Source organism: Ursus americanus, chromosome 19 (genome assembly GCF_024610735.1).
Source record: "Ursus americanus isolate L20-20 chromosome 19, mUrsAme1.1.p, whole genome shotgun sequence".
Classification (NCBI taxonomy): domain Eukaryota; kingdom Metazoa; phylum Chordata; class Mammalia; order Carnivora; family Ursidae; genus Ursus; species Ursus americanus.
Genome location: NC_142145.1, coordinates 17,916,542 through 17,942,071, shown reverse-complemented (window position 1 = coordinate 17,942,071; position 25,530 = coordinate 17,916,542). Strand labels below are relative to the sequence as shown.

Here is a 25,530-nt window from a genome sequence, read left to right as displayed (position 1 = left end):
TATTTATGAAGGTAATTTATAAGCTTTTGAAAGAGAAATTTAGAATAATGTGCCTGATTTTGCTGATGTGGAGAGGCAAGTGCTGTTTTATTCCATTGATTTTGAAAACTGTATTCCATATTTACATTTTAAAAAATGTTTTTTTCTAAAGTGATTAAAAATATTGCAGACAAAGAGGAGAGTGTGTGTGTATGTGTATAATCTCATAGTGAAAATGATCTCAGTGTTTAGAATCCAGATGACACGGAGAGCTGGTAGTAGTCTTCTCTGTCCTGTTTCTTACTTTGGCTGCCAGCCACAGCCCACCCTGCCCCTTCCGCTGCGTGTCCAAACTTACTCAGACCTGTTTTCTGTTCCATCCCATTTTTGCCCTTGTTTTCCTCCTGATTCACAGTGTAGAACCCATTTATAGGTACCTATTGTTTGGCATAATGTACGTTCATGTTTTTTATTTTGTGAAATCTGGATTTGGGGATTAACTTTTTTTAAGTGTCTTGCATCTTTCTATTATTTTTTTTTAATTTTTTAAAAAAGATTATTTATTTATTTATTTGACAGAGAAAGAGACAGCCAGCGAGAGAGGGAACACAAGCAGGGGGAGTGGGAGAGGAAGAAGCAGGCTCCCAGTGGAGGAGCCTGATGCGGGGCTCGATCCCAGGACCCTGGGATCACGCCCTGTACCGAAGGCAGACGCTTAATGACTGAGCCACCCAGGTGCCCTGTTTCTATTATTTTTTGTATCTCCTTTGTTATTGTATTTCTTTATTTTATCTCATTTTCATCTCTTTATTATACATCTTTCCCTAAAGCTTACTACTTAGTCCTATTTTCTTAGTATATTTAAAAACATAATTTGTATCGTGGGACTGAAAATATTCAGTTCTATTCAACATGTATTTATGAGGTGTTCATTATTGCCAGATATTTTGGGGATACTCAGGAAGTAGCTTAGTCTTAAGTATTGTGGTGTGGTTTGACAAATAAGCTCAAGTGTATAAGAAAATAGCAAAATACCACCATATAATTAGTTGACAATTTTTGTAATCTTTATTATTAACATGTAAGAAACTGAGAGTTCCATATAAGTATTTTCTAAGTGGACTTTCCTTCATATTTCTCAGGAGTATTTCATCATCTTATTTACGGTGGACAGTAGTAAACTGACTTTTATGCTTGAAAAAGTTTAGTTTTCTAGGCCAAGAAGAAAGTAAGACAAATTTCTCTATAGTCTTTGTGTTTCATGGAAAGCAGCATTATATTCTGGCATAATCCTCAGTTCTCTTTAGTGACAGTGATGTAGTACCTTCTGTCGTATCGTTTGTTTTTTAAGTAAGTTTATTGAGGTATAATGTATATATAGAAAAGTTCACCCTTTTCCAGGAATTTTATTGTTCTTTGGGTTTTAAGCAAATATGGATAGTCCTGTCTCCACTTCCACAATCAACATATAGATTATTTTCCAGGCACCCGGCTGGCTCAGTCGGTGGAGTGTGAGATACTTCATCTCGCAGTTGGGAGTTTGAACCCCACATTGGGTGGAGAGATTACTTAAAAAATAAAGTCTTAAAACCCCCAAACATACAGATTATTTTCATTACTCTAAAATATTCGCTAATACCACTTTGTAGTTAGTCTCTTACCCGCACCCCTAGCCTCCAGGAGCCATCAGTTTGATTTTGATCCTACAGTTGCCTTTTACAGAATGGTCTGCTCTAATGTCAGCCTGCTAACGTAAGATGGTAATATAACACGTAATTAAATACTGAGGAGATTAGAAATAGCTAAGATATGACTAGGAATTTTTTTAAATGTTATTCCTTCTTTTGCAGATAATGATTACCATGCTTAGAGGGATTAAATAATAATTCTGCTCATCTTTTGCCATAACTGTATGATCCAGAAGTTCAAAAGGAAAAGCTTCTATCATTTCCTCATAGTGAACTGTTAAAATTAGTTTTTAATAATCTGCAACATTTGGATTTGAGAGTTGATGGTAGCAATGTCGTCTTCCCATTCTCAGTATCTCTTCCCTTGCGATCTCCCAACAAAAGTTAGGAATCTTAGGTATCTCTTTACCAACCCAATGCCCAGTTTGAAGTTAGGATAGTTGGGGTGCCTGGGTGGCTCAGTCAGTTTAGCATCTGCCTTCGGCTCAGGTCATGATCCCTGGGTCCCGGGATTGAGCCCCATTCTTTTTTTTTTTTTTTTTTTTTTTGTGAATCTGCATATGGTTTTTTTAAAAAACATTTTTTTAAATTTAAATTCAATTAATTAATATATAATGTATTACTGGTTTTAGAGGTACAGGTGTGATTCATCAGTCTTATATAATACCCAGTGCTCATTACATCACATGCCCTCCTTAATGTCCATCACTCCATCTCTCCACCCCCGTCCCCTCCAGAAACCCTCAGTTTGTTGCCTATGATTAAGAGTCTCTTATGGTTTGTCTCCCTCTCTGATTTTGTCTTGTTTTATTTTTTCCTCTCTTCCCCTATGATCCTTTGTTTTGTTTCTTAAATTCCACATGTCAGTGAGATCATATAATTGTCTTTCTCTGATTGATTTATTTCGCTTAGCATTATACCCTTTAGTTTCATCCACATCATTACAAGTGGAAAGTTTTCATTTTTTAATGGCTGAGTAATATTCCATTGTATATAAAAGAAATTCTGTACCCATAGTATGATTCCCCGTTTCTCCCCACTCCCAAGCCCTAAGTACACAAATGTACTTTATAGATTTGTCTGTTTTGGACATTTCATGTAAATGGAATCATACAACATGTGATGTGTTGTGACTGGTTTCTTTTACTTAATACTTCATTTCCTTGTATTGCTGATTAATATTCTACTATACGAATATATCATGGTTTATTTATCATTTGATAAATTGTGATATATTTATACATTTATTCATCAGTTGATGGACAACTCAGATTGTTTACACTCTTGGGTTTTTATGAATAGTGCTGCTGTGAACATTCATGTACACGTCTGAGTGGACGTAAGTTTTCATTCCTTGGGAGTACAATTGCTGGGTTATACGATAACTCTGTTTAATCTTTGGGAAACTCTCAGACTATTTACTGTAGAATTTTCAGAGTTCCTTACATAGGGCACCTGGCTGGATCAGTCCATAGAGCATGTGACTCTTGATCTTGGATTTGTGAGTTTGAGCCCCACATGGGGTGTAGAGATTACTTAAAAATAAAAATCTTTAAAAATTAAAAAATAAAAAAGAGCTCTGTATATAGTTTAGCTACTAGTCCCTTGTTGGATATGTGATTTGTGAATTCTTGGTACTGGTCTGTAGCTTGTTTTTTCATTCTCTTAATGGGGTCTTATATGGAGCAAAGTTTTTAATTTCGATGAAGTCCACTGTCATTTTTTCCCTTTTATGGATTGTGCTTTTGGTGTCATGTCTAGGCATAGCTCTCAAAGACTTTCTCTTTTTTTCTAAAAGTTTATTATTTTATATTCTACATTTAAGTCCACAATCCATTTTGAATTAATTTTTATATAAGGTGTGAGCCTTAGGTCGAGGTTCATATTTTTGCCTATGGATGTCCCGTTCTCTTAGCCCACCTGTTGAAGAGATTATCTTTCCTCCATTGAATTACTTTTGCACCTCTGTCAAAAATCAGTTGTGTGTATTTGTATGCATCTTTTTCTTGGTTCTCTATTTTGTTCCATTAACCTGAAACCACATAGTTTTAATAAACTTAACTACATTATATCTAGAAATGGAGTATGTGGGGTTTTTTTCTACCTTTTCCTTTTCTTCCCCCCAGAGTTCTAGCTGTTCTAGTTCTTTCCATATAATCTAGTTTTTCTAGCTAATCTAGTTGTCTTTCCATATAATTTTAGAATAATTTTGTCTGTATCTACAAAAAAAATTGTGTAAGGATTTTCATACATATTGCATTAAATCTGTGTATCAATTTATGGAGAATTGACATCTTTACTCTTTGTTGAATCTTCCAGTACATAAACATGATATGTCTTTCCGTTTCATTTCTTTAGATCTTCTTTGATTTTTTTTCATCAGTATTTTGTAGGTTTCAGCATAGAATTCCTATTGTATATTTTTGTTTCAGATTTATTTATTTACTTGAGAGAGAGAGCTAACGAGCATGCAGGGAAGTGGGATAGAGGGAGAGGGAGAGAGAGAATCTCAAGCTGACTCCCCACTGAGCATAGAGCCCGATGCAGGGCTTGATCTCATGACCCAAGATCATAACCTGAGCTGAAATCAAGAGTCAGATACTTAAGTGACAGCCACCTAGGCACCCCTGTATATGTTTCTTTTAGATTTACATTTAAGTGTTTCAGCTTTTTGAATCATTGTTAGTAGTATTTTTTTAAATGTAGTTTGCCAGCATATAAAAATATAATTGATAAAACTTTTTTCTTATATTCTGCAGCCTTGCTGAACTCACCTATTCAGTTTTTTTCTCCTATTCCTTTAGATTATCTCTGTAGACAATCATTTTTCCTTAAATAAGGACAGTTTACCTCATCTATTCCAAACTGTATCCATTTTCTTTTCCTGCTTTATTACACTGGCTAGAAGTTCCAGTGCTCTGTTAAATAAGAGAGGTGAGTGTGGGCAGCTTTGTTTCATTTCTGATCATCGGAGGAAAGCATTTGGTCTTTTACCATTAAGGAGAATGTTATAGATTTTAAGCAGGTGCTCTTTATTAAGTGAGAAGTTCCCCTCCATTTCTATTTTTCTTAAAGTTTTATTTTTTTTTTAAATCATGGGTTGATGTTGAATTTTGTCAAATGATGATGCTCTTTTTCTTCTTTAGCCTGTTAATATTTCAGTTAGGCTTATTTATCTGTGAGCATTGAACAGACTTTCATCCCTGGAATAAATCTCAGTTGATCATGGTGTATAATTCCTCATCTATGTTGTTGAATTCTATTTTCTTACCTTCTGGTTAGGACTTTTGAGACTAAGTGATATCGATCTGTAGTTTTCTTTTTTCTGTTTTTCTTTTCTTTACATTTTCTTTTCTCTTTTGTCAAGAGATAAAGGATCTTATAACTTTGTTTTGGAAAGCATTAATCAAAGAACCAGTTTCAGCATAGCTGCTTCTTGGTCTTTGAACCTTGGTTACTTTGAAAAATGCATGTTTTCTCTTTAAGCTCTGTCCCGAAGTATTGACTAACCACAGTTGACTAGTCACCAGGCACAGCACAAGAACTTTGTGGGGGGTGCTTGACAGAGTCGATACTCAATATTGTGTGAGTCCGTGAGTTTTCATGGTTATGCTCTGATGTTCTGTCATACCTTCTACCCTGCCCTGAGCAGCTCATTCCCTGGAAGAACTTCATGGTGAAAAGGATATTGGGGTTTGAAATCAGAAGACCTATGTGTCAGCAGTGGTTCTCAGATTTAGTATCTGTGTTATGTTGAACAGTTACTTAACCTCTCTAATTAAATGAGATGAATTTAAATGGATTTATAAACTTGTTACTACATAAATACTAGCTTTATTTTTATTGAATCCTTTAATTTTATAGGGAAGAAAAAAATACTAGTAAAAGATTGATGATATCCGAACAGTTCCTTAATATCTTTTCCCCATTTCTCTGATCATTTTCAAAATTATCAAGTATTAAGAAACAAGACTGAGAGATTTCAGAGATTTATATTTTGATTTAATATGACATAATCTTTGATTTTGTGTTTAAGCAATAAATCTTTAGAAATGTGGCATTTACTTAATTTCCTCCCCCTTGCGATTATTTTACTGAAAGCCATGTTTAATTAAAAAATTAACTTTGTAGTATTTTTCTAGTAATCTCCCTCCCTTTTTTAAAGTTTTATCTTGAAAACCCAACAACAACATGATATTGCAGAGGGATGGTGTCATTTGGCGTTCATCAGCGACCATTGAATTTAGCACTGCTCATTTTTTTGTTGGAGCAATTCTGAGCAAACTAGTGGTACTAACATGGTGTGTCCTCCTCGGCAAATTGAAGTCATTAGGCCTTGGAACTGTCTACTGGTAGATCTAGTTCTGGGTCATTCAGGTGGTGGACTTTGGTAAACCTGAAGCTGCAAGATTGAATTTCACATAGAAATGTTTAAGTTAATACACCTTCAGGGAAAAAAAAAAGTTCTTGAATATTTATAGCTTTTGATTGTTAAAATATTTCAATGGCTACTGTGAATGCAGTTATTGAAGTACTTATTTAAAAGATTGATTAGAAGCTTCAATTCCTAAAGTAACTTTCAAGTGGTGAAATTTCTGTGTTTTGTGATTTAGTAAAACTATTGATAACCATATGGAAAATATTGAGATACCCTACTATCCATTACCAAATTAGAAATAATGTAGTAGGGGTACCTGGGTGGCTCAGTTCATTAAGCAACTGCCTTCGGCTCAGGTCATGATCCCAGGATCCTGGGATCAAGTCCCGCAGCATCAGGCTCCCTGCTCAGTGGGGAGCCTGCTTCTCCCTCCGCCACTCCCCCTGCTTGTGCTCTCCTGCTCTCCCTCTGTCAAATACATAAATAAAATCTTTAAAAAAAAAATGTAGTAGACAATAAAATGTATCTTCAAGGGTGGGAAAATAGTGTATAAGGAACAGATGTGTGTATCAGTTGGCAAGTTCCCAGGTGACTTATAGAATGGAAGCCTCTGCCGCCCCCCCCCCCCCAATCTAGTGCAGCCATCTGCTTCAGTTAGGTTCTTTCAGTGTGATAATTATCAGATCTCATATCTAATTCCTCCATAGACAGAGATACTATCCACCTTGGGGCAGTGTATTTCAGATCTCCTACAGAGACCCAGAGCACTTGTCATCATCCCTCCTTCCAGCCCCCAAATTATAACCGAACTAATATTAAAAAGAAGTAAACTTTTAAAACAGTCGTGCACTTTTTAGGGTTTGTTTTTTTTTTTAATTCTGTGCAGCATAATTATGTCTAGATCACCCAAAGTAACTGAAGCAAAAATGTTGAAAGTAATCAAGTAAAAATGTAACTTATCGAAGCATCGTTCTTCTGTTTTTCCCAGATCTTAGGAAAGTTTGTAATCATGTACATATATACATATAAAGAAATAGAGCACACATGAACATTTGTTCATTAATTTTTGTCTCAGCCTAATTGTGGTGAACATATTATATTTTTTTTCATGTATTGCATTTGAATCCAGTAAGTAAATTAAAAAGTTTTAGAGTTTTGGTCCATCTTTCTTTTAGTTTTTAAAACTAAACTTTGTGATTCCATTTGTTCTAGCTGGAGTCTCAGCAGAAGCCATGCAGACGATCAGCACTGCTCCTGATGCCTTGGGGCCAGAAGCCAAGGTCCAGGAGGAAGAGCACGACCTTGCAGATGATGACATCACAACCGGTAAGCAGGGACATCGTTAACATAATCTGGATGAACTTTGTCCAAAATTGGAAAATGCTTTTACATCATTTCTAAGGGGATTAAATATGTTGATGGGAAAGATGGAAACATGTATTGATGGAGTGTTTAGTTTTATGGGACTCTTCAGTGTCCTTTTTGATCTTGAAGTAGTAAGAAGCAGAACTGTTTATTTAGTCTAGGTTTGCTCATTGTTGCTGTAACAATGAACCTGCTAGCTGTGCATTTGATTTCCTGGAGACCTTCTGATTCAGAGGCTAGGATCATTACGAAAGCCTTGAAATGTGTAGAGGAATACACCTATTATGTTATGAAAGGTTTTGCAATTATAGGGTAAACTGCAAAATACTGAAGTCCTAATAGCAATATATGCAATATAGGCTGTGTAAGGAAACTTACAGATATTCTCTGTACCTATAGCATACGAGTGGGTGCGGCTTTTGAAGTTATTTACGTTGTGTAGATATTGACCATTCTAACCTGTATTATTTATTACGTAAATAAAAGCATAAAGTAAAATTTAGGAAAGCCATATACCACATATGTTCCATATTCTGTATGTTTTGTGTTCATGTATGTTCAGCCTATCTTTTTGTAGACTTAAATCAGTTTTCAGTTACTGGATCTCCAAATGCATTCAGCTCAATTTCTCTTAATGTACAGAGGATTAAAAACAACCCACTATAAATATTTTTGTTGGTATTAGGAATGACAAGCTTTTTTGAATGGATGGTTACTATATAAAATCTGACCATATAAACCTATAATTATTGTGAAGCAACAAATAGTGACTTAATAGTAATCAATAATTTGAAAAGAAGCATGCCACATCAGCACAATTTTCATCAAAAACTAAAGGAATAAAAAAAACTAAAGGGAGGTTTTTTTCTTCTAAAGCTCTGCGTGGCAGGTTCTTTACTGTTTTTCACTGGAAGGAAGTTGAGGGAGCCTAATGATCTCCCTTGAAAATTTACAAAGCATGTAATCAAAAACCTAGAGCCTTGTGCTACTGCTGCAAATAAGTTGTTGACTAAAGTGGGGAGCATCTGGTTTCCAGTAAAAACGGTGGTGCCTAGTACTTGCTACTTTTTAATCCTTTTAAGGTGTCAGTTCATTGATTTAAAAAAACTCAACTTAAATATAAAGATAAGTGATTCCAGAAATTTCCAACTTTTCTGGAAGTCGCTTAGCACTTCACAATTATGAAATTGTTTCAGTAGCTACTAAAGGAAATTCTTTCACTTGCAGATCTTTTTTAACTAGTTCTTTATTCCATTTTCATTGCTTTTTTATATGCTATAGATATGTTTTTTCCCTGTTAATTTTAAAGGCCCTTTAGCCTATAAAAAGTAGTGGTTTAATTCAGAGAGGAAAAGAAGTTGCCTTTTAACAGTAGAATAACTCAATTTGCATTCCGGGATAAAAGCTAAATTTCTGAGCACTCAAGTAAGCATTATTAAATCAGTACATTGAAATTTTGAATTATGCACTACCAAAGTCATGAGACTGCAAATAGCACATGACTGTGCTTTTATTTTATTGTTAAAAAAGTCAAGAAGCTTAAAAATGAAAATCTAGTTTGGAGAGTCAATTAATTCTACGTAAACTATATTTTAATCTGTACAAAGTTAAACATATGTGATGAATGGCTTTGATCAGTTGATTTATTCATTTCATGGCATGGGTACTAGAGGCAAGAATGTTCAAAGAATTTAAATAACTAAAAAAGGCTTCCTTAACGTGTTGTCAAAGCAACTAGCATGCTGCAGTCTGTAGATCGTTTAGGTTACCTTTGAATTGTGTGACTTGATTAAGATGTGGTATAGATTTTTGTGAGGGTTTAGAAGAAAACCATATTTCTTTTTATTGACTAGAATTCTATATAAATTACATTATGAAAAATATGGTAGCTGCATTGAGAGAAACCTGTTTCAGGCACAATAATCTTATTTTGGGATAACCACCATTGTAGAGCACAAGTACTACAGAAGGGAAATCTGGCCAGTTTAGCCATTCACTTTGAAAAATCTGGGGTTTTGTTGGTTACTTAAAAGGAATTGCTCCATTAATATCTTCTCATAAAGTAAACATGGCAGACATATTTACCTGTATTTTGAATGAATTCTTATTTGGAAGTTAGGCTAATATGTACAGTTATATTAATTTTGTATTTATAGCAATCTGGGACTTAATTCTTTAATTACCTTTATTAAACAACTGACCAAGATACCAATTAAATATGAAGTATTATTTAGTGCTTTAGACGGAATAATTATTTTTGAAATTTTTCTTTGTGGTGAGAAAGCATGAGGTATGAATGTTGTCTTATGACACTGATCTGAGCCTAGCAGGCTTTGTTAGTGTTTGCCTTATAAGAGGAGAGAAGCATGGATAAAGCTATATAAGTGTTAGCTATGATCAATTGGAACTAATTAAATTTATTTGAAATGAAGAGTCTTAACTGGAAGAGAACAGCTGGAAAAACTGGGAAGAAAAAATTGAGTCTTGATTGAGACAATTTAAACCTTCACCCTGTCATTTAAAAAATATGTGGCAGCTTCTTTCTATATCTTTCTTTTTAAAGCTAATATCTATTGATTGGCTTTACAAAGTAATGCCAGTGTGCCTTGGTCAACACACATACTCCGTTTTATTCAGCATTCTGTCTTAAGGTTTATCAGATTTTTTCCTTTAACCAAATGTTTTCAATTACACATCAAAGCTATATGAGCCATTTTCACAGATTAATATTGTTTTTATGTAGAAAAAATATTAAAACCTACTTCATGTAATTTTTTTATATTACAGTACAGTATGCATAGGAAATATACTTTTTCATTGGAATTGTTTCAGGTTTTGTAATACTCTGTGTATTAAAATCTGTTTTAACAACAATAATGGTATTTTCTTTACAGTAAAAAGAATGGCATTGATTGTTTCTAGAGTATAATTTCAGTGTCACATGAATATTACTGTATACATGTGTTTGCTTTCGTATAGTATACTTTTGTTTTTAGTATTATAACTTCAATGTTTATTTAGATATATGGTCATTATTTATAAAGAATATGTTCTTGTTTTCCTTACAATATTAAATCGATCATAATTATATTTATAGAGTAAATCTCACTAAAATCTGACTTATATAGGAAAAATTTTACATAAGTTATAATATTTTTTTAAGGTAGACCTTTTAGGTCACTTAGTTATCTTTATATAGTTTTTATCATGGTAAAGGATGGCATTCTGAGTGACGATGAAGCTATATGTTCCCTAAATGTTGCATTTTAAAACAGCCTACCCCTAATTGCAGTTAAAAAGAATTTTGGAAAGATTCCATTCACAAACCTGCATGGATCTCTTTAAGAAAGTCACTAAATTCTTATGAGGGTCATACTGCAATATCCCGCCCTTTGTTCAATGCAGCATGGACACACTGACCATATAACAGTGATAAAGGGTCAAAAGTCACTGACATTGTCAAAAAGAGACTGCTTGGTAGTAGATCAGCAGGACAGTTGACAGATTCAGCTGCCTGCAACAAAAGCTGCAATGATATGTGGATTCACATGGGTGTGTTGACTCTATTTGTTATATTTCTTGTAAATTTTAAATGTAATCTGTAAAAAAAAAAAACAAAACGAGAAATGCTGTGGAAAAAAGAAAAAATAGAGAAGGGTAAGAGAAATTGAAAGTAGCATTCATTGACAGTTTACTATGTACCAAGCACTTTACACTTGACTCTAACAACATTTCTTTGAAGTGGATACTGATATTTTTCCAGATATGTAGGTGAGTAAACAAACCCAGAGAGGTCACTTTTACAGGGTTATATACTTAAGAAGTGGTAGATCTGGGACTTAAAATGACCTGCCTGACTCCAAAGCTTATGTGTGGTCTTAAATACAACCCCACACTGCCTAATGTTCTTAAACTCACTGAACTTCAACATCTTTTTCTTTTCAAATGTCAGGTGATGTCACAGTCCACCTTTTTTGCTTTTGATATCAGACATAAGCCTGGTAATTGCTGGATATCTTTTTATTTAAAATATAAACTTGTTATTCTAAATTTAGACCGAGATTATCTCCTTTAGAAAAAATCATCTTATATTCTTTAATTGTTCTTTTTAAATTTGTTCTTTAGATTCTTTAGGACTACTGTGATGTGAGACTGTAAACATAGGTAGTGTTTATTACTAAACACTTATTGCATACATGTAAGATGAAATATTTATTGTTCTAACTTTTTGAAGTCGTCAGTATAAAACCAACATGTTAACATGTATTCATACACTAAAGTCAGCATCTCTAGTATATTAAGATAGAGCTGAAAAGGACATCTAGTCTGAGACTAAATATTGGTTTGTGCGTTTTACTATTTACTAAGGGCCCTATTCATAAAATGTCTTTACATTTGTTTTGACTGAAAAATAGGAAATTCATCCTGTTAAAATACAGGTAAATTCCAAAGAATTTGGGGGCATAATGTATTCAGAAATCAGAAGTACTTTCCAACATAGAGCTAGAGGCCTTATAATTATTAAACTAGAATAAACTTCTTCACTGCTGCCCTTTCCTTTGTTTCTCATTCTTTAACTTACAATTTACGGCCTAAAAAACATTACTACATCTATGTGAATTTTTTTTTTTAAGATTTTATTTATTTATTTGACAGAGAGAGGCAGCGAGAGAGGGAACACAAGCAGGGGGAGTGGGAGAGGGAGAAGCAGGCTTCCCGCTGAGCAGGGAGCCCGATACAGGGCTTGATCCCAAAATGCTGGGATCATGACCTGAGCCGAAGGCGGATGCTTAACGACTGAGCCACCCAGGCACCCCTATGTGAATTTTTTTTAACGATTTTATTTATTTATTTGAGAGAGAGAGGGAGAGCACAAAGAGACAGTGAGAGGGAGAAGCAGACTCCCCTCTGAGCAGAGAGGCCGATGTGGGACTCGATCCCAGGGCCCTGAGATCATGACCTGAACCAAAGCCAGACACTTAACTGACTGAGCCACCCAGGCACCCACATCTATGTGAATTTTAAGTCATTTATTCTAAATTATTATCCCTGCCCTTGCTTTTGACTTCAGAATGTTAGTGCTACAAAATCAGTTTACTGTATTAAGGTCTTAGGATGATTATAAATTACTAACTCTATGGTTTATTTACCATGCAGTTTTCATGAAAACAGATATCAAGAAAAACGAAAGTGTGGATTTCTGAATGAAATATGCAACTCCAAATAATTTACATTTCTAAACTTTTAATCAGGAGGAAGAAGATGTGAATTAAAACTTTAGTTTGGTGTTTAACATTCGGCTTTACTTGCATGTTGATAGGGTATTAAGTAGAATCCCTAAATGCAGTGCTTGAGAGTTTCTGATAGGAATATTAAAATATCGCCAAAAGTGTAGCTTTTAGTCCTTCATTTTCTTTTCTCATACTTGCCCTCTTGTAAGTATGGCTTTCCCTTTTCTTTGTTTTTAACTACCACTTACATTAATAACTATCAAATCTGTATCTCCAATCTAGGCTTTTCTTCTGAGTATCAGTTTAATATGTCTTTCGTCCTGAATGTCCTGTAGATACCTACTAAATATTAATTTATAATTGTCCGAAGACCTTATTATACTAAACTCGTATTTTGTAGTAGCTACATACCTTTTGTGCTTAGAAGGGGTAGATACTATACTTGGTATGGTCCCAAATGAGCCCTACTTTTTACTAAACTAAAACTCATCTCCTTTTATATTTATATCTCATTTTATGTTTATATCTCATTTTATATTTATACCTCATTTAAAGATATCACTAAGGGTACCATTAACCACCCACCATCCCAAACTAGAAATCAAGGGATAATCCTGGCTTTCCCGCTTTCCGATAATATCCACATGTAGTTAGTGCCAGTTCTTGTAAAATGCACCTCTTAAATATCTCCTGATGATTTTCCTTTTCTCCATTTCCACAAAGAATGCATAGGTCTGGACTTCCATTTTTTCTATATTGGATTATTATTATTATTGTATTCTCCTGCAACCATCTCCTTATCTTCATTCCCTTGCCCTCCTTTTTAGTTCATGCCTTTGATTGCTCAGAGTGCCAGAAGCCAGCTCATCAAGCTTCACCCTCATTAAGGGTTGTTTAGTGGCTTCCCGTTGTTTATAGCACAAAATCCAAGCACCTTAGTGGAGGTGTCTCGGGCCCTACAAAGATCGACTCCTATCTTGAGCTTCCCTGGCTGCTATGGCAACACTGAACTTTGTTTCCCCAGAGTACCCTGCTGCTTCATGACTTAGACTTTGCATGCACCTCTTCATCTGACTGGTGTGCTGCCCTCAATGTCTCACACACGTGGTAAAGCTCTGAGGGTCCCCTCTAAACCCAGCCTGAGTTTCACCATCTTCCCGAATCCCTTCTGGAAGATGTCCCAGTTTGTTGTATACACTTCTGCTCTTGCACTTTGCAGCATCTTTAAGTGACCATTTCACTTGCCCTCTGTGAGCTATGTGTGGGCATGTGACTTGTACTTTGTATTTCTAGCAATAGAATAGTACCCTGGCATATAGCATCTTCTTAATAAATGTTTATTGAATGAATGATGAATTCATAAGATAACTCCTATTTCAAAAAGAATTCCTTACATACCAGCAATTTACTTATGTATATTTACTATGTCTTTCCTATTATATATTATGTATGTATTTCCTTAACCTCCCTCTTCCTTTTTTAGTGGGTGTTTAATGAGTCAGAAAGCATTTGTAACACATTAGTGAGGGAGTATAGGCTCCTTTTTGATAAACTGTCTACTGATACTGTGAAAATGAGACTTGGAACCGATCTAAGAACATAATTATCTCCATTCAATCAGTAGCTGTTGATTGCCATTTAAAAGTTGATCTTTTTTTCTTGGAAAACATGTCTTCAAAATTAAGAAAAGGATATGATCTATTGGATTTAAATGAGAAAAGATACAAAAAATGCCTGGGAAAATGTGTTTTGTAACTTACATCTTAATGAGGGAGTGGGAGGTGGGATGTACTATTGTGGGAAGCACAGGCTGAGAAGCGGACTCTGAAAACTCTGGAGAGCCCGCTTCATGGTCTGCACTGACCCAGGTTGGAGATGTGCTTATGGGTGGTGGCGCTGGGTTCTTACAGGTTTTGGTTGCTCTCTCTGTCTCTTTAGTCATGCTTTTCTTCCCTTTATGCTTATCTTTCCCTTTGCCCTGAGAGCTGTGCTGCCTCATGTCTAGCCTTGGCTCTGTCAATGAAAACCAAAATCTCTTGTGGATTTCCTGGAGCGAGGGATATCAGTGTAACCGTTGTCCAGGAGTTCCCTCTGGGACTTGATGGCCCACTGCAGGAGAAACAAGGTGGCTTGTGTACAAAGTGGTGAGATGCTCGTAGGAAGGAGAGAAATGCAGAATTTTCCAGGGGGCCTGACATTTGGACATATGCCACAGAAGTAGAGTGTGGAATCGTGTTGTACGGGATGGCGTATGTGGTGTTTTGTGGCATTCCTCTGGGAGTCTGCAGTTAGTGATTTAGCACGAAGAAAACTGGCTTTTTCTCATCCATTGGAATTTTAATGTGTTCAAGCTTATGTTTGAAGGCTTGGCTTGGGGTGACTTGTCTAAGAACAAGTGCAAAACAAAAAGAGGCAAGAAAAAGAACAAAAGATGGCTAATAAGTACCATTTGAATGTTTACTTCCTCTTTAAAATTTTCTTTAGACTTTTTAAAATGGGAAATATACAGGGGTGCCTGGGTGGCTCAGTCGGTTGAGTGTCTGATTCTTGGTTGAGCGTCTGATTCTTGGTTGAGCACCTGACTTTTGGTTTCTGCTGGGGTCATGATTTCAGGGTCCTGGGATCTGTGCTTAACGTGGACTCTGCTGGAGATTATCTCCCTCTCCCTCCTTCCCCCTCTGACACGCCCCACTGCTCTTGTGCATGCTCTCTCTCTCAAATAAATCTTAAAAAAAAAAAAAAGAAAAGAAAATCTACGTAATATTGATGTATTTTGGCCAAAAAAGTGATCGTGTATTTAAATCAATTAAGAATGTTTTGTATACTTGAGGTTTGTTAAGAAAGTAGATATTAAAAATTTTCATGACATAAATAAATCATAGGAAAGTATCAGAGGTGCCCTAACATAAATGACTTTAATCAGCTGTCACATTGGCACTGAATCTTTCATAATGATATTTTCCAAAAATAGCACTTTTATTGTGTGTGTGCGTGTACGCTCACGGTACATCCTCTTTGCATATGATATTTTTGTAAGGAGTTGGTCAAATAAACAGTAATTGACATCATCTGAGCAAACTCATCTAAAAGAATACACTTTAAAAATCAGGGACTAGGGCGCTGGCTGGCTCAATCAGTAGAGCCTGCGACTCTTGATCTCGGGGTTGTGAGTTTGAGACCCATGTTGGGTGTAGAGATTACTCAAAAATAAAATCTTTAAAAAAAAAATCAGGGACTTAAAGTAATAACTATCACAACTTTAGCATTTAGTGAGTACCTGATATGTGTCAGGCTGTGCTCTGGGCTCTTTTTAATCCTCACAACTAATTGTAATAAATCCTCGTTATCAATTCCATTTTATAAGACAAGAAAGTAAGTCACAGAATAGTTAAGTAACTTTCCACATAAAGCCCATAGGAAATGGCAGAGTTAGGATTTGAATCCAGCCTGTTTGCCTCTAGATCTTATGCTCTTAAATAGAAGTAATTCATTCAAAGCCAAGTCATTTAAAAAAAAATAAATCTTATACGAAAAAAAGAAACAAATGTATTTATTGTGGCACATCATTTTCTCTTTATGAAATATAGATACTTCTATTTTAATTTTTGATATAGTTTGATATTTTATGTCGTGCAAGGAAATATTTAATATGTGAAGAAAAGACTTCCTATTTTCTTAAAAAATAAACATAGGGGGTACCTGGGTGGCTCAGTCAACTAAGCATCTGCTTTGGCTTAGGTCATGATATCAGGGTCCTGGGATTGGCGCTGCACTCAGCAGAGTCTGCTTCTCCCTCTGCCCCCTCCCCCCATGCTCTCTCTGTCTCTCTCAAATAAATAAATAAAATCTTAGAAAAAAATAAACATAGGTAATTAATATAGGAAGACAATTTTATATATTTTCTGGATAAGTAAGAATTATTTTACATTCATATAAAACCACACATTTAATATACCAGCACACGTATTTCAGATTTAATATTATATATTCTTTTTGATAAATTTAGACCAGAAAAAAGCAGAAATAAATTGGATAAGAGTGTAGGAACTGTTTTTGTTTTTGTTTTTAAAGCCTTCCGTGTGAGTGAATAACCTTCAGTCTGAACTTCTAGTTTGGCCTTTTGTGAGCTGTGTAATAATACCTCTCGGATAAGAATGAATTGCATTAGATTGTGGCACACTATTATATATCTGTATATTACATGAATTGCCCTTATAATTGATATCAAACCCATATGACCAAAAGTTGTAATTCACAAAAGTAATGACAACAGTGTCTCATAATTCACAGACTTTATGTCATACCTGTGAATGATTACTTTTACTGTGCAAACCACATTAAAGGGGAAAAACAGGTTTTAAAACAGATGTGGGGTTTGGAAGAGTTCTTCTTGCCGATATTCTATAATAATTTTTACTACACAAAAGGATAATTGAATTGATAAGCATCCTTGAGTTTCCCCGTGATTTCTTGGATTAAAATTGTGAAGCATGAAGGCTTTTACTCTTACTTTGAAATTTTTAATCACAAACATAAGTATTTGAGGTGAAGACAGTCATGAACCTGTATGTATTTGTCCTCACATAATATGTAGAAAGAGAAGCCCTCACTCATAGGTAGGATAAAAATCAAGAGAGAATATTTCATCTTTAAAAAAAAAACAATAACAACAACTATGTATCTTAAATATAGGTGAGTGAATTAAATGGAGTAAACCTAATTTAAAAGGATTCCGGGAAACTGAACCAGCTACTCCCTTTGCCCTTTGTATACATTTTTTTTTCAGTGTCGCTGATACCACCTACAAGAAGTATAAGGAATATTCAGCTTTACTCCACAAACACATGAATATGCACCTTGTATTTTTCTGTCACATTCTAGGGAAGATTTGGTAAAGCAAGCAGCGAATTGAGAAGCTGGTGATCTAACTTGAGAGAGAGGCTGTATATTCACGCACAACACACATGTACCTAAGATAGACGTTAGGGAGAATTCCAGGCACCAGGGATGAGTTAAGGGTAGGATTTACGGATAAGGTAAATCATGGCAGTCATGGCAGCGGTGGACTGTTAGTTTAGCGACTTGGAAATGAAGACTCTGGGGGAGGCTGAGAATAGTCTGGCTGGTATTTTTGAGCACCTGCTAGGTATTTAGCACTTACTAGACACGGGGAGGGTAGAGTGAAGTTCATGCTCCAGAGGGCAAGACTGAGGACTGGCTATGTTTATTTTTTGTTTTAACGTTTTTCCCTGAAGAACACTCTTAACATGAAGGTTTAATAAATCCACGTTACCGTGATGTAAAACTTACCATTTCATGTGTATCTACGAGTGAATTTATAGATTTCATGCAACCAGAAAAACAAAATGGAACAGAGTCAAATCAGCTAGATGACAAGCTGGTCTGCAATGGTAGGTACATATTTAGAATATTTTAGAATAAATACGCTTGCGACACAGGCTCTAGTATCTCATTGTCTGTGTCCAGATCTCAGCTTCCCTGCTTATTCACTGTGTGGCTTGTGCAAGGGACTGGGAAGCCTCGGTTTTTTCACCTGAAATATTAGGATAGTAAGATTGTTGGGAAGTTTTAAATGAGATAATGCTTCTAACCTTAGTAGAGGAACTGGCCTGACCCATGACAAGTGCTTGAGAAGTATTGTGTGCCCCCCTCCCCTCATTGCCACCACCATCACTCTAAGTGATTTGCTTTAGTAAATAGAATAAACAATCCATAACTAACTTAAATTATCACTTATTAATCAGTTCTTTTAGATGACTTAATGATTATTCTATGTGTTTGATCACTCCCAGGGATATAAGTTTACTAGACAAATTTACACTTTATATATAGAGAAGAAACAACATCCAAGCTTCCATGCAAGTTTTCAGAAATTTCTGTAAGCTGTCTCAGGAAATATTGACGAATTATTATAATTTCTTAAGTGCTTGTATATTTGGCTTATTATTTTTTTATCACATGTATTGTCTGAATTCAGTTTTACCAAGAAGAATTAATTGTTTGATGAAATAGAAAGGACAGCCTTAAAAGAAAATACTACTTTATACTTATAGTAACTGAGGGAGAGTTAATTTGCATATTACACCTATGTTTGGCTAGTGGTGATCAGTGTTTAATGGGAAGGAGATAATGATATAAAAAAAACTGTCTGGAGACTTTGATACAGGCATTCAGTTGAGAGTCACTGCTAGATTAGGAAAGCATATTTAAAAGATAAAATCTAAAGGATAAAAGAAAATTTCCATTGTACTCTTATTAAGAGTCTTCCCAAGGAAGAAGAAGGAGAATTTTTTTTTTTTTAAATTTACTTGAGGGAAAGAGTGCACAGATTGGGGGGAGAGGGAGCAGCAAACTCCCTGCTGAACAGGGAGCCTGAAAAGGCCTCCAACCCAGGACCCTGAGATCATGACCTGAGCTGAAGGCAGATGCCTAACCGGCTGAGCCACCCAGGTGCCCCAAGAAGGAGAAAATTTTAGTTCAGCTCTCAGACTTGCAAGGATGCTTACTTTTTAAGAGTATGTTCAAAAGTAGAATAAGGTATACTACACGAAAATAAAAATTCAGTGTGAGAGTATGATAAAGACTTTCAGAAATGCAAGATCTCAAAAATATGTACCTCCCCTTCTCTTTTATCAGGAACTAGAGGAAGAGGTGTGTTCCATTAAAATAAGGGAGTAAACTAAAAGAGAGGCATCCTGGGATCCAGTGATCCAGATAACATACCTCATAAAGTTTGGCCCCCTGATGGATGCTATCCCACTGTCCCACGAGTTGGTACCTCTTAGGAATGTAACCTCAACACCTAGCCACCCTGAGGATTACATGGAGAAGAGAATTCTGGGAGTTCAGCATTTGTGTTTCAAGGTCTGATAACCCCTCCTTACAAGAAGAGTCTCAATGAGTGACTGGATTACGTTCACTAAGGTTTCTTCGAATGCATCAGTCTGTGTTCCAGATATTTTGCAAGATCTAACTGTTTCACTTCCCAGGCTGGGCTTGTTTCTGCTACCTAGCGTACTTCCCTATATTCCAGATTTATACAGTTAGATCAATTATTGAAAAATACAGAAAACCACCACCAACTAAAGGTAATTATTAACTACAGGGCAGGGAAAAAAGCTACCATGATTGACAGATCACATGGTTGAGCTGTGAATAGCAAGCACATCATAATGAAAATATAAATGTTGATTATATCCTAGTTTAATAAGAACTGTGGTATAATAATCAGAGAAAGAAAGCAGAGAAAGAAAGCAGACCGCGTGCACAAATGTGTGTGAGTGAATATGGATGTGTGTGTGATGTGTGCAAGTAAGTTGTGCATGTGTGAGGGAGAACCCAATTTTCATCGACCATAGTGGGGAACTTTAAGCTTAAAGATAAGCCTAAAACTGAAAAAAAATTAGAAAGTAGCGATGTAGGATTTTCTAAGCCAAAAGTGGTTGTTTTTGCAGAATAGAAAATGGGGATAGGGTTGAGGGACTGCCGCTTTCCTACTAACTTGTAGAACTTTTTGACTCTTTATAGAATGTATAATTTCATAAAATAAAAACTAAATTTAAAAATATTCAATTTCCAAAAAGTAGAACAAGGAAGCATATGACAAAAGGTGATAGTGAAGGGGTGGGGAGACTTGACCAGGTATTTTGAGTGTTTCAGACCAGTATGTGAGTTCGGGGATGCCCCCCAAAACACCCAAGGATTGTTAGATATCCTGTCTGAAATGGTGGGGAAGCAAAAGGGCTGGGAAGGGGTGACAGCTTGAATGTTATGACTGTAGGATACAAAGATGAAAGACTGGATTTTCCTGTCAGCCCCCAGGGGTCTGTTGTGGGACTTTAGTATCTGCCTTTGCTCTGTGGTTAATCAGCCCACTGCTAGGATGACGTAAAGTGATGTCACCAGGTTGGAATGAGATGGAAACAAGCCTAGGGTGTGTTTCTGCCCACCCTCCTTCACATCCTTTTTCCTAACTGTTCTAAAGGAGAAGACAAAGGAGAGAGAGTTCCAACAGGGGGTGAGTGGGTATAGGATGGAAAGAGTGGGAGAGACATTAAAGACGTTCAATTGATTGGAGTACCTGAGTGAAGGAAACCTAGATATCTTGCTGGTTTCTCCTCATGATCTAATCACTTGCATCCAAGGGTTATGAAATCTGGCTGCAGTGATGACAGAATCACTCTTGGTTAAGTTTGAAAAAGAAAATGTGATGAATGAAAATAACAATCTGTAGACAGACCAAAGTCTTTATTTTTAAAAATGAAGATAGATCAAAATCTAAGAAACTCTGAACAGGTTAGTGTACTGTTCAGATATACCAAAAATCTGCAGTCGATTTTAAATACTATTTGGGAGCACTTAGAAGGAAAAGTGAGAATCAGTACAGGTGCCCTGAGCCTTCCCACACACTTGAATTTTATCCCAGTGTTTTGGTTGTATTAATTTTGTTACTATCCATCACCTAAAATAATTTTGATGTTTTGGAGTAAGAGGTATACAATTCATCATACAATGACATTTATACTCTTCTGTGGGTTTTCACGGCATACAACACACAATGAAATGAGTCATTTTCCTGTTCAAAGGGAGCTATTTCTCATGATAAGTTTGGGGTTTTTCGAATTTGGCTTGACATTACTTGTCATTACTTGCACAAGTATCTTTGCTATTAATGCTTTACTCATTATTTTCTCATAAAATGAGAAATGAATTTATTGACTGACTTAGGGGTGGGGAAGAGAACTTCTGAAAAATAAAGAATAGTCTATAAAGAGGATTCTAGGCTGACAGCCCAAGATCCAGCAGCACAGTGAACACCCACGTCAGCAGTAGTAATCACTGCTACCGTGCTACATCCAGATCGTCACCGCTGGCTGGAGGACTCTGCATCTTTGGTACTTGCGATTCTAAGATGTATGTCTGACTTGCTCTTATGTATTCATGCGGAAGTCTTTGCACATTCCAGTAAACACATGATCTTTCAAAGGGCCTGGCTTGATGTTGAAGCAGACTTTTTACTATTAAATGTGCAGAAAGTGGCATTTACTCTTTGCCACACAGTGGTATATCTGGCAGATGTCTGCACCTACAGAAGCACGGTCTTCAGTATAGCCAGACAGGCCTGGCAGGGTCCCCGTGAGGGGTTTATGATGCACCAGGTGAGCATCTTTGAACTTCAGTTCAACACAGGCAGAAAGCGTGGGCAGGGAAATTTTCCACGCTGGAGTCAGGGCTTGGGAGGGAGAGAGCCAGAGGTGGTGTAGCGTTTTGGAGGAAGTATCAGTGGTTCAGTATGAATGCATATAGAGGGGAGCAGGGCCAGGAGTGACCAAAGACTAAAGGGACTTCCTAAAGGATTGACTGAACAGGGAGGCTAGATGATGAAAGGCTTTGTATGTCATGCTGAGCTGCTTTATCCTTGTTCAGGGGACAATTAGGAAGCATTGAAGAGTTTTAAGCCAGGTAAAAGTGTAATCTGTTTTTCCATTAGTCAAAGCACTCTGGCTATAGGTGCTGAATATATTGGAGGTCAGTGCTGGGGCAAGTGGGAGTATCCGCTTAACGAGGGCAGGGAGACCAGTTAGGTGGAGAATGTTGCAATGGTCCAGGAGCCCGCTGATGAGGGCCTGAGCCAAGGCAACACAGAAGCAGCCTAAATGCATACATGGAATAATGGAGAGCTAAATTGAATACTCTAAGCTGCTTTTCTTAGAATGGTATTTACATTTATTTAAGACATTCTGGTTATTTAAAGTCCTCTAGGTTTATAATTAAAATCAGTTAATTGTTACCTAATATTAAAACATTCCAATAAAAAGAATGCTTACATTTACAAATGTCAGCTGAAGTAAAGTGATTCATGTTGTTGTGCAAGTGCTTTATTATGAATTTAGTGCAGAGATATTAGTGTCCTCCATGTGCCATATAAAAATTCCTCCCCCCCATTTTTGCTACATTCTCATAGGGTTGGAAAGACCCAATTCATAATCTGGTAGCTAGATTCTAGACCAGTTTTTACCCAGTGCAAGGAATTCCTCATACTACATCACTGATCATAAATGTTATCCAGCCTCTGCTTGTACACCGTATTGCTTTTCTAGTACTACATGATAAATGACCACAAATACTGTGGTTTAAAATAATCTCACAGTTTCCAAGGGTCAGGGAGTTCAGGCACGGTTTAGCTATATCTGCCACTCTGGGTCTCACAAAGCTGCAGTCAAGGTGTTGACCTGGGCTGGGTCTCATTTGAGGTTTGGGATCCTCTTCCAATCCCACTGCTTATTGGTAGAATTCAGTTACTTGCAGGAGTAGGGCTGAGGTGTTCAGTTCCTAGAGGCTGTCCCCGGTTCCCTGCCCAGTGGCCCTTTCCATGGCCATTTCCCAACACAGCAGCTTGCTGCTTCAGAGTCACCTGGTGAATTTGTCTGTGCGTGCTTATTGTAACCTAATTATGAGAGTGCCATACAACGTAACCAAATTAATGAGAGTGACATCCCATCACTTTGCTGTATTCTGTTGGTTAAAAGCAAGTCCCAGATCCCACCCACACTCGAGGGGAGGATGATAAAAGGTTGTAAGTAAGTCATGGAAGGAGTGGGAGGGCTCACCTTTGGATGCTCCCATTGCACATACACTTTGCAGTTGTGGGACTCACTGCTTACACTATCATTTCTTCTATATTTTGCTTGTTTTGTTTGTGTGTGTATGTATATGTGGGAAAGAATTTCTCCTCCCATGTCCTCTCTTTGTCCTTCAGCAACTTCTCATATGATATAATTTCTAGACCGTTCCCTCTTCCAGTTGTCTTTACTTACTCTGGTGTATCAGTGATATTCCTTAGACTTTGGCACTTAGAACTGACCACACTACCACTCGCAGACCAGTATAAGTATTATGGGACTGTTGCTTTCTTTTATCTGGGTACTGTAATTCTGAAATTAAGTTGGTTTTCTTTAGAAAGTGTCCACATTTTTTTACTTCTGCTAAATATGAAATCACCTGAACTCCATTTTTACATAAAGTGCTGTTAATTCAAGTCTTCCCAATGTAAAAACAGGAATTGGTATTTATCCTTTTTGATTTGTTTCTTGTTGGCTTCAGCCATCATCCAGACTCAGAATCTTTGCTGTCTAGTGGATTAGTTATTCCCCGAGCTTTATATCCTCCATGAATGTGCTGAACAAGCATCTGTGTTGTCATAATGCTGACTAGTTAATTGTGGACCAGTGGACCAGGCCTCAGTGCGACTACTGAAGCACATGGCTAGGAGCTAGCCCACTGAGTTACCAACCCTGGTGACACCTACATTACTGTATAGCTTCAGTTTTTTAACTCAATACATGCCAGCCCACCTAACTCAAATTTCTCCATCATGTTCTTTTTTTTTCTTAAGATTTTTATTTTATTTATTTGAGAGAGAGTGAGGCAGAGAGTATGAGTGGAGAGGTAGGGGTGGGGAGGGGCAGAGGCAAAAGCAGATTCCCCACTGAGCAGGGAGCCTAATGTGGGGCTCAGTCCCAGGACCCTGAGATCATGACTTGGGCCAAAGGCAGACACTTAACCAACTGAACCACCCAGGCACCATCTCCATCTTATTGTTGTTGTTCTTCTTCTTTTTTTAAAGATTTTATTTTATTTTATTTTATTGACAGAGAGAGAGGGAGCATGCGCACAAGCAGGGGAGTGGTAGGCAGAGGGAGAAACAGGCTCCCCACTGAGCAGGGAGCCCAATGTGGGGCTCCATGTGGGGCTCCATCCCAGGACCCTGGGATCATGACCTGAGCCAAAGGTAGACACTTAACCAACTGAGCCACCCAGGCATCCCAATTCCATCTTGTTCTTAAGAATACTCCAAGAGCTGTCTTCATGTGCCCTGCTGATGTCAGAATATTTGCATTTATGGACAGAGTAGGTTTTAAGTAATGAGTTTTAAATTTGTGGTATGAGTCTAACTTATAAGCATTTAAAGTGGTTTTAAATCATTCTTGAAATGCATTGAGTTGCAGTGATATTGGAGTTACATAATTTTTTAATTAGCCATCCTCCAGATCTTCAAGAGTCACCTCAGGCATTATTGATTGGATGATTGTCATGTAATAGAGCACATATAACAGTCTTCCCGTGGATACCAAGAAGTTTTATATATATCTCAACAATATGTACGAAGTTGTATTTCTGACTTCGCATATGTTGTGATTTTCATAACAAATATTTATTGATGAGGTATTTATAAGAATGTGTAAATGCTTGATGTGCTCAATTTAAAACTTAGGTCTTATGTTACTATGTTTTTAAAGTTAGCAAAAAGGCATAGTAAATCAGGTAGGCATAAGATTATTCATGTACTGTATTAAAATACCACTTTAAGAAAACTTGGATTGGCATAGGACGAAAAGAATCCAGACCCTTTGGTGTTAATATTTTGTTTCTTTTTGATATTTAAATATTTCTAGTTGACTACATCTGATTCATGGAATATGTAAAGGAGCTTATATATTTATAAACATACCATATACTTGCTGAGAATATTTTCTTTAAATATGAGGTGTATTTTTAAAGCTTTGTGAGTTTAATTTTAAAGAAAAAACGTGAAGATTAATAGAAAGCTTTGTGTAGTCACTTAGAAAGTAGTCAGATAGCCTATGTTTTATTGACACACTAAAGCTGAACTTAGCAGATTTTTCCTTATTCTCTTCCAACTGGAGTTGGTTGTTTTTGAAATAAAAGTGACAGGTGCAGTAACAGTACTTTCCTCTTCTCTCTGGCCAGTATTCACCTAAACTTTAGTGAAGAGTAAAAATATAGAACAAATGAAACCATCTGCCTCTCTGAACCAACTAGTCCCTAGCCCACTGCTGGGGACAAT

At 36.5% G+C, this 25,530-nt stretch overlaps 1 protein-coding gene across 3 annotated transcripts in view; it reads left to right on the top strand.

Annotated features, from left to right (window-relative positions):
• Window positions 1-25,530, top strand: part of WDR7 (WD repeat domain 7) — a 346,017-nt gene that overhangs the window by 149,241 nt on the left and 171,246 nt on the right. For all 3 annotated transcript variants that reach the window (XM_045790167.2, XM_045790166.2, XM_045790168.2), the window contains one exon: window positions 7,258-7,371. In XM_045790167.2, the coding sequence (XP_045646123.1) occupies window positions 7,258-7,371 (114 nt within the window). The remainder of the gene's footprint in view (window positions 1-7,257; window positions 7,372-25,530) is intronic.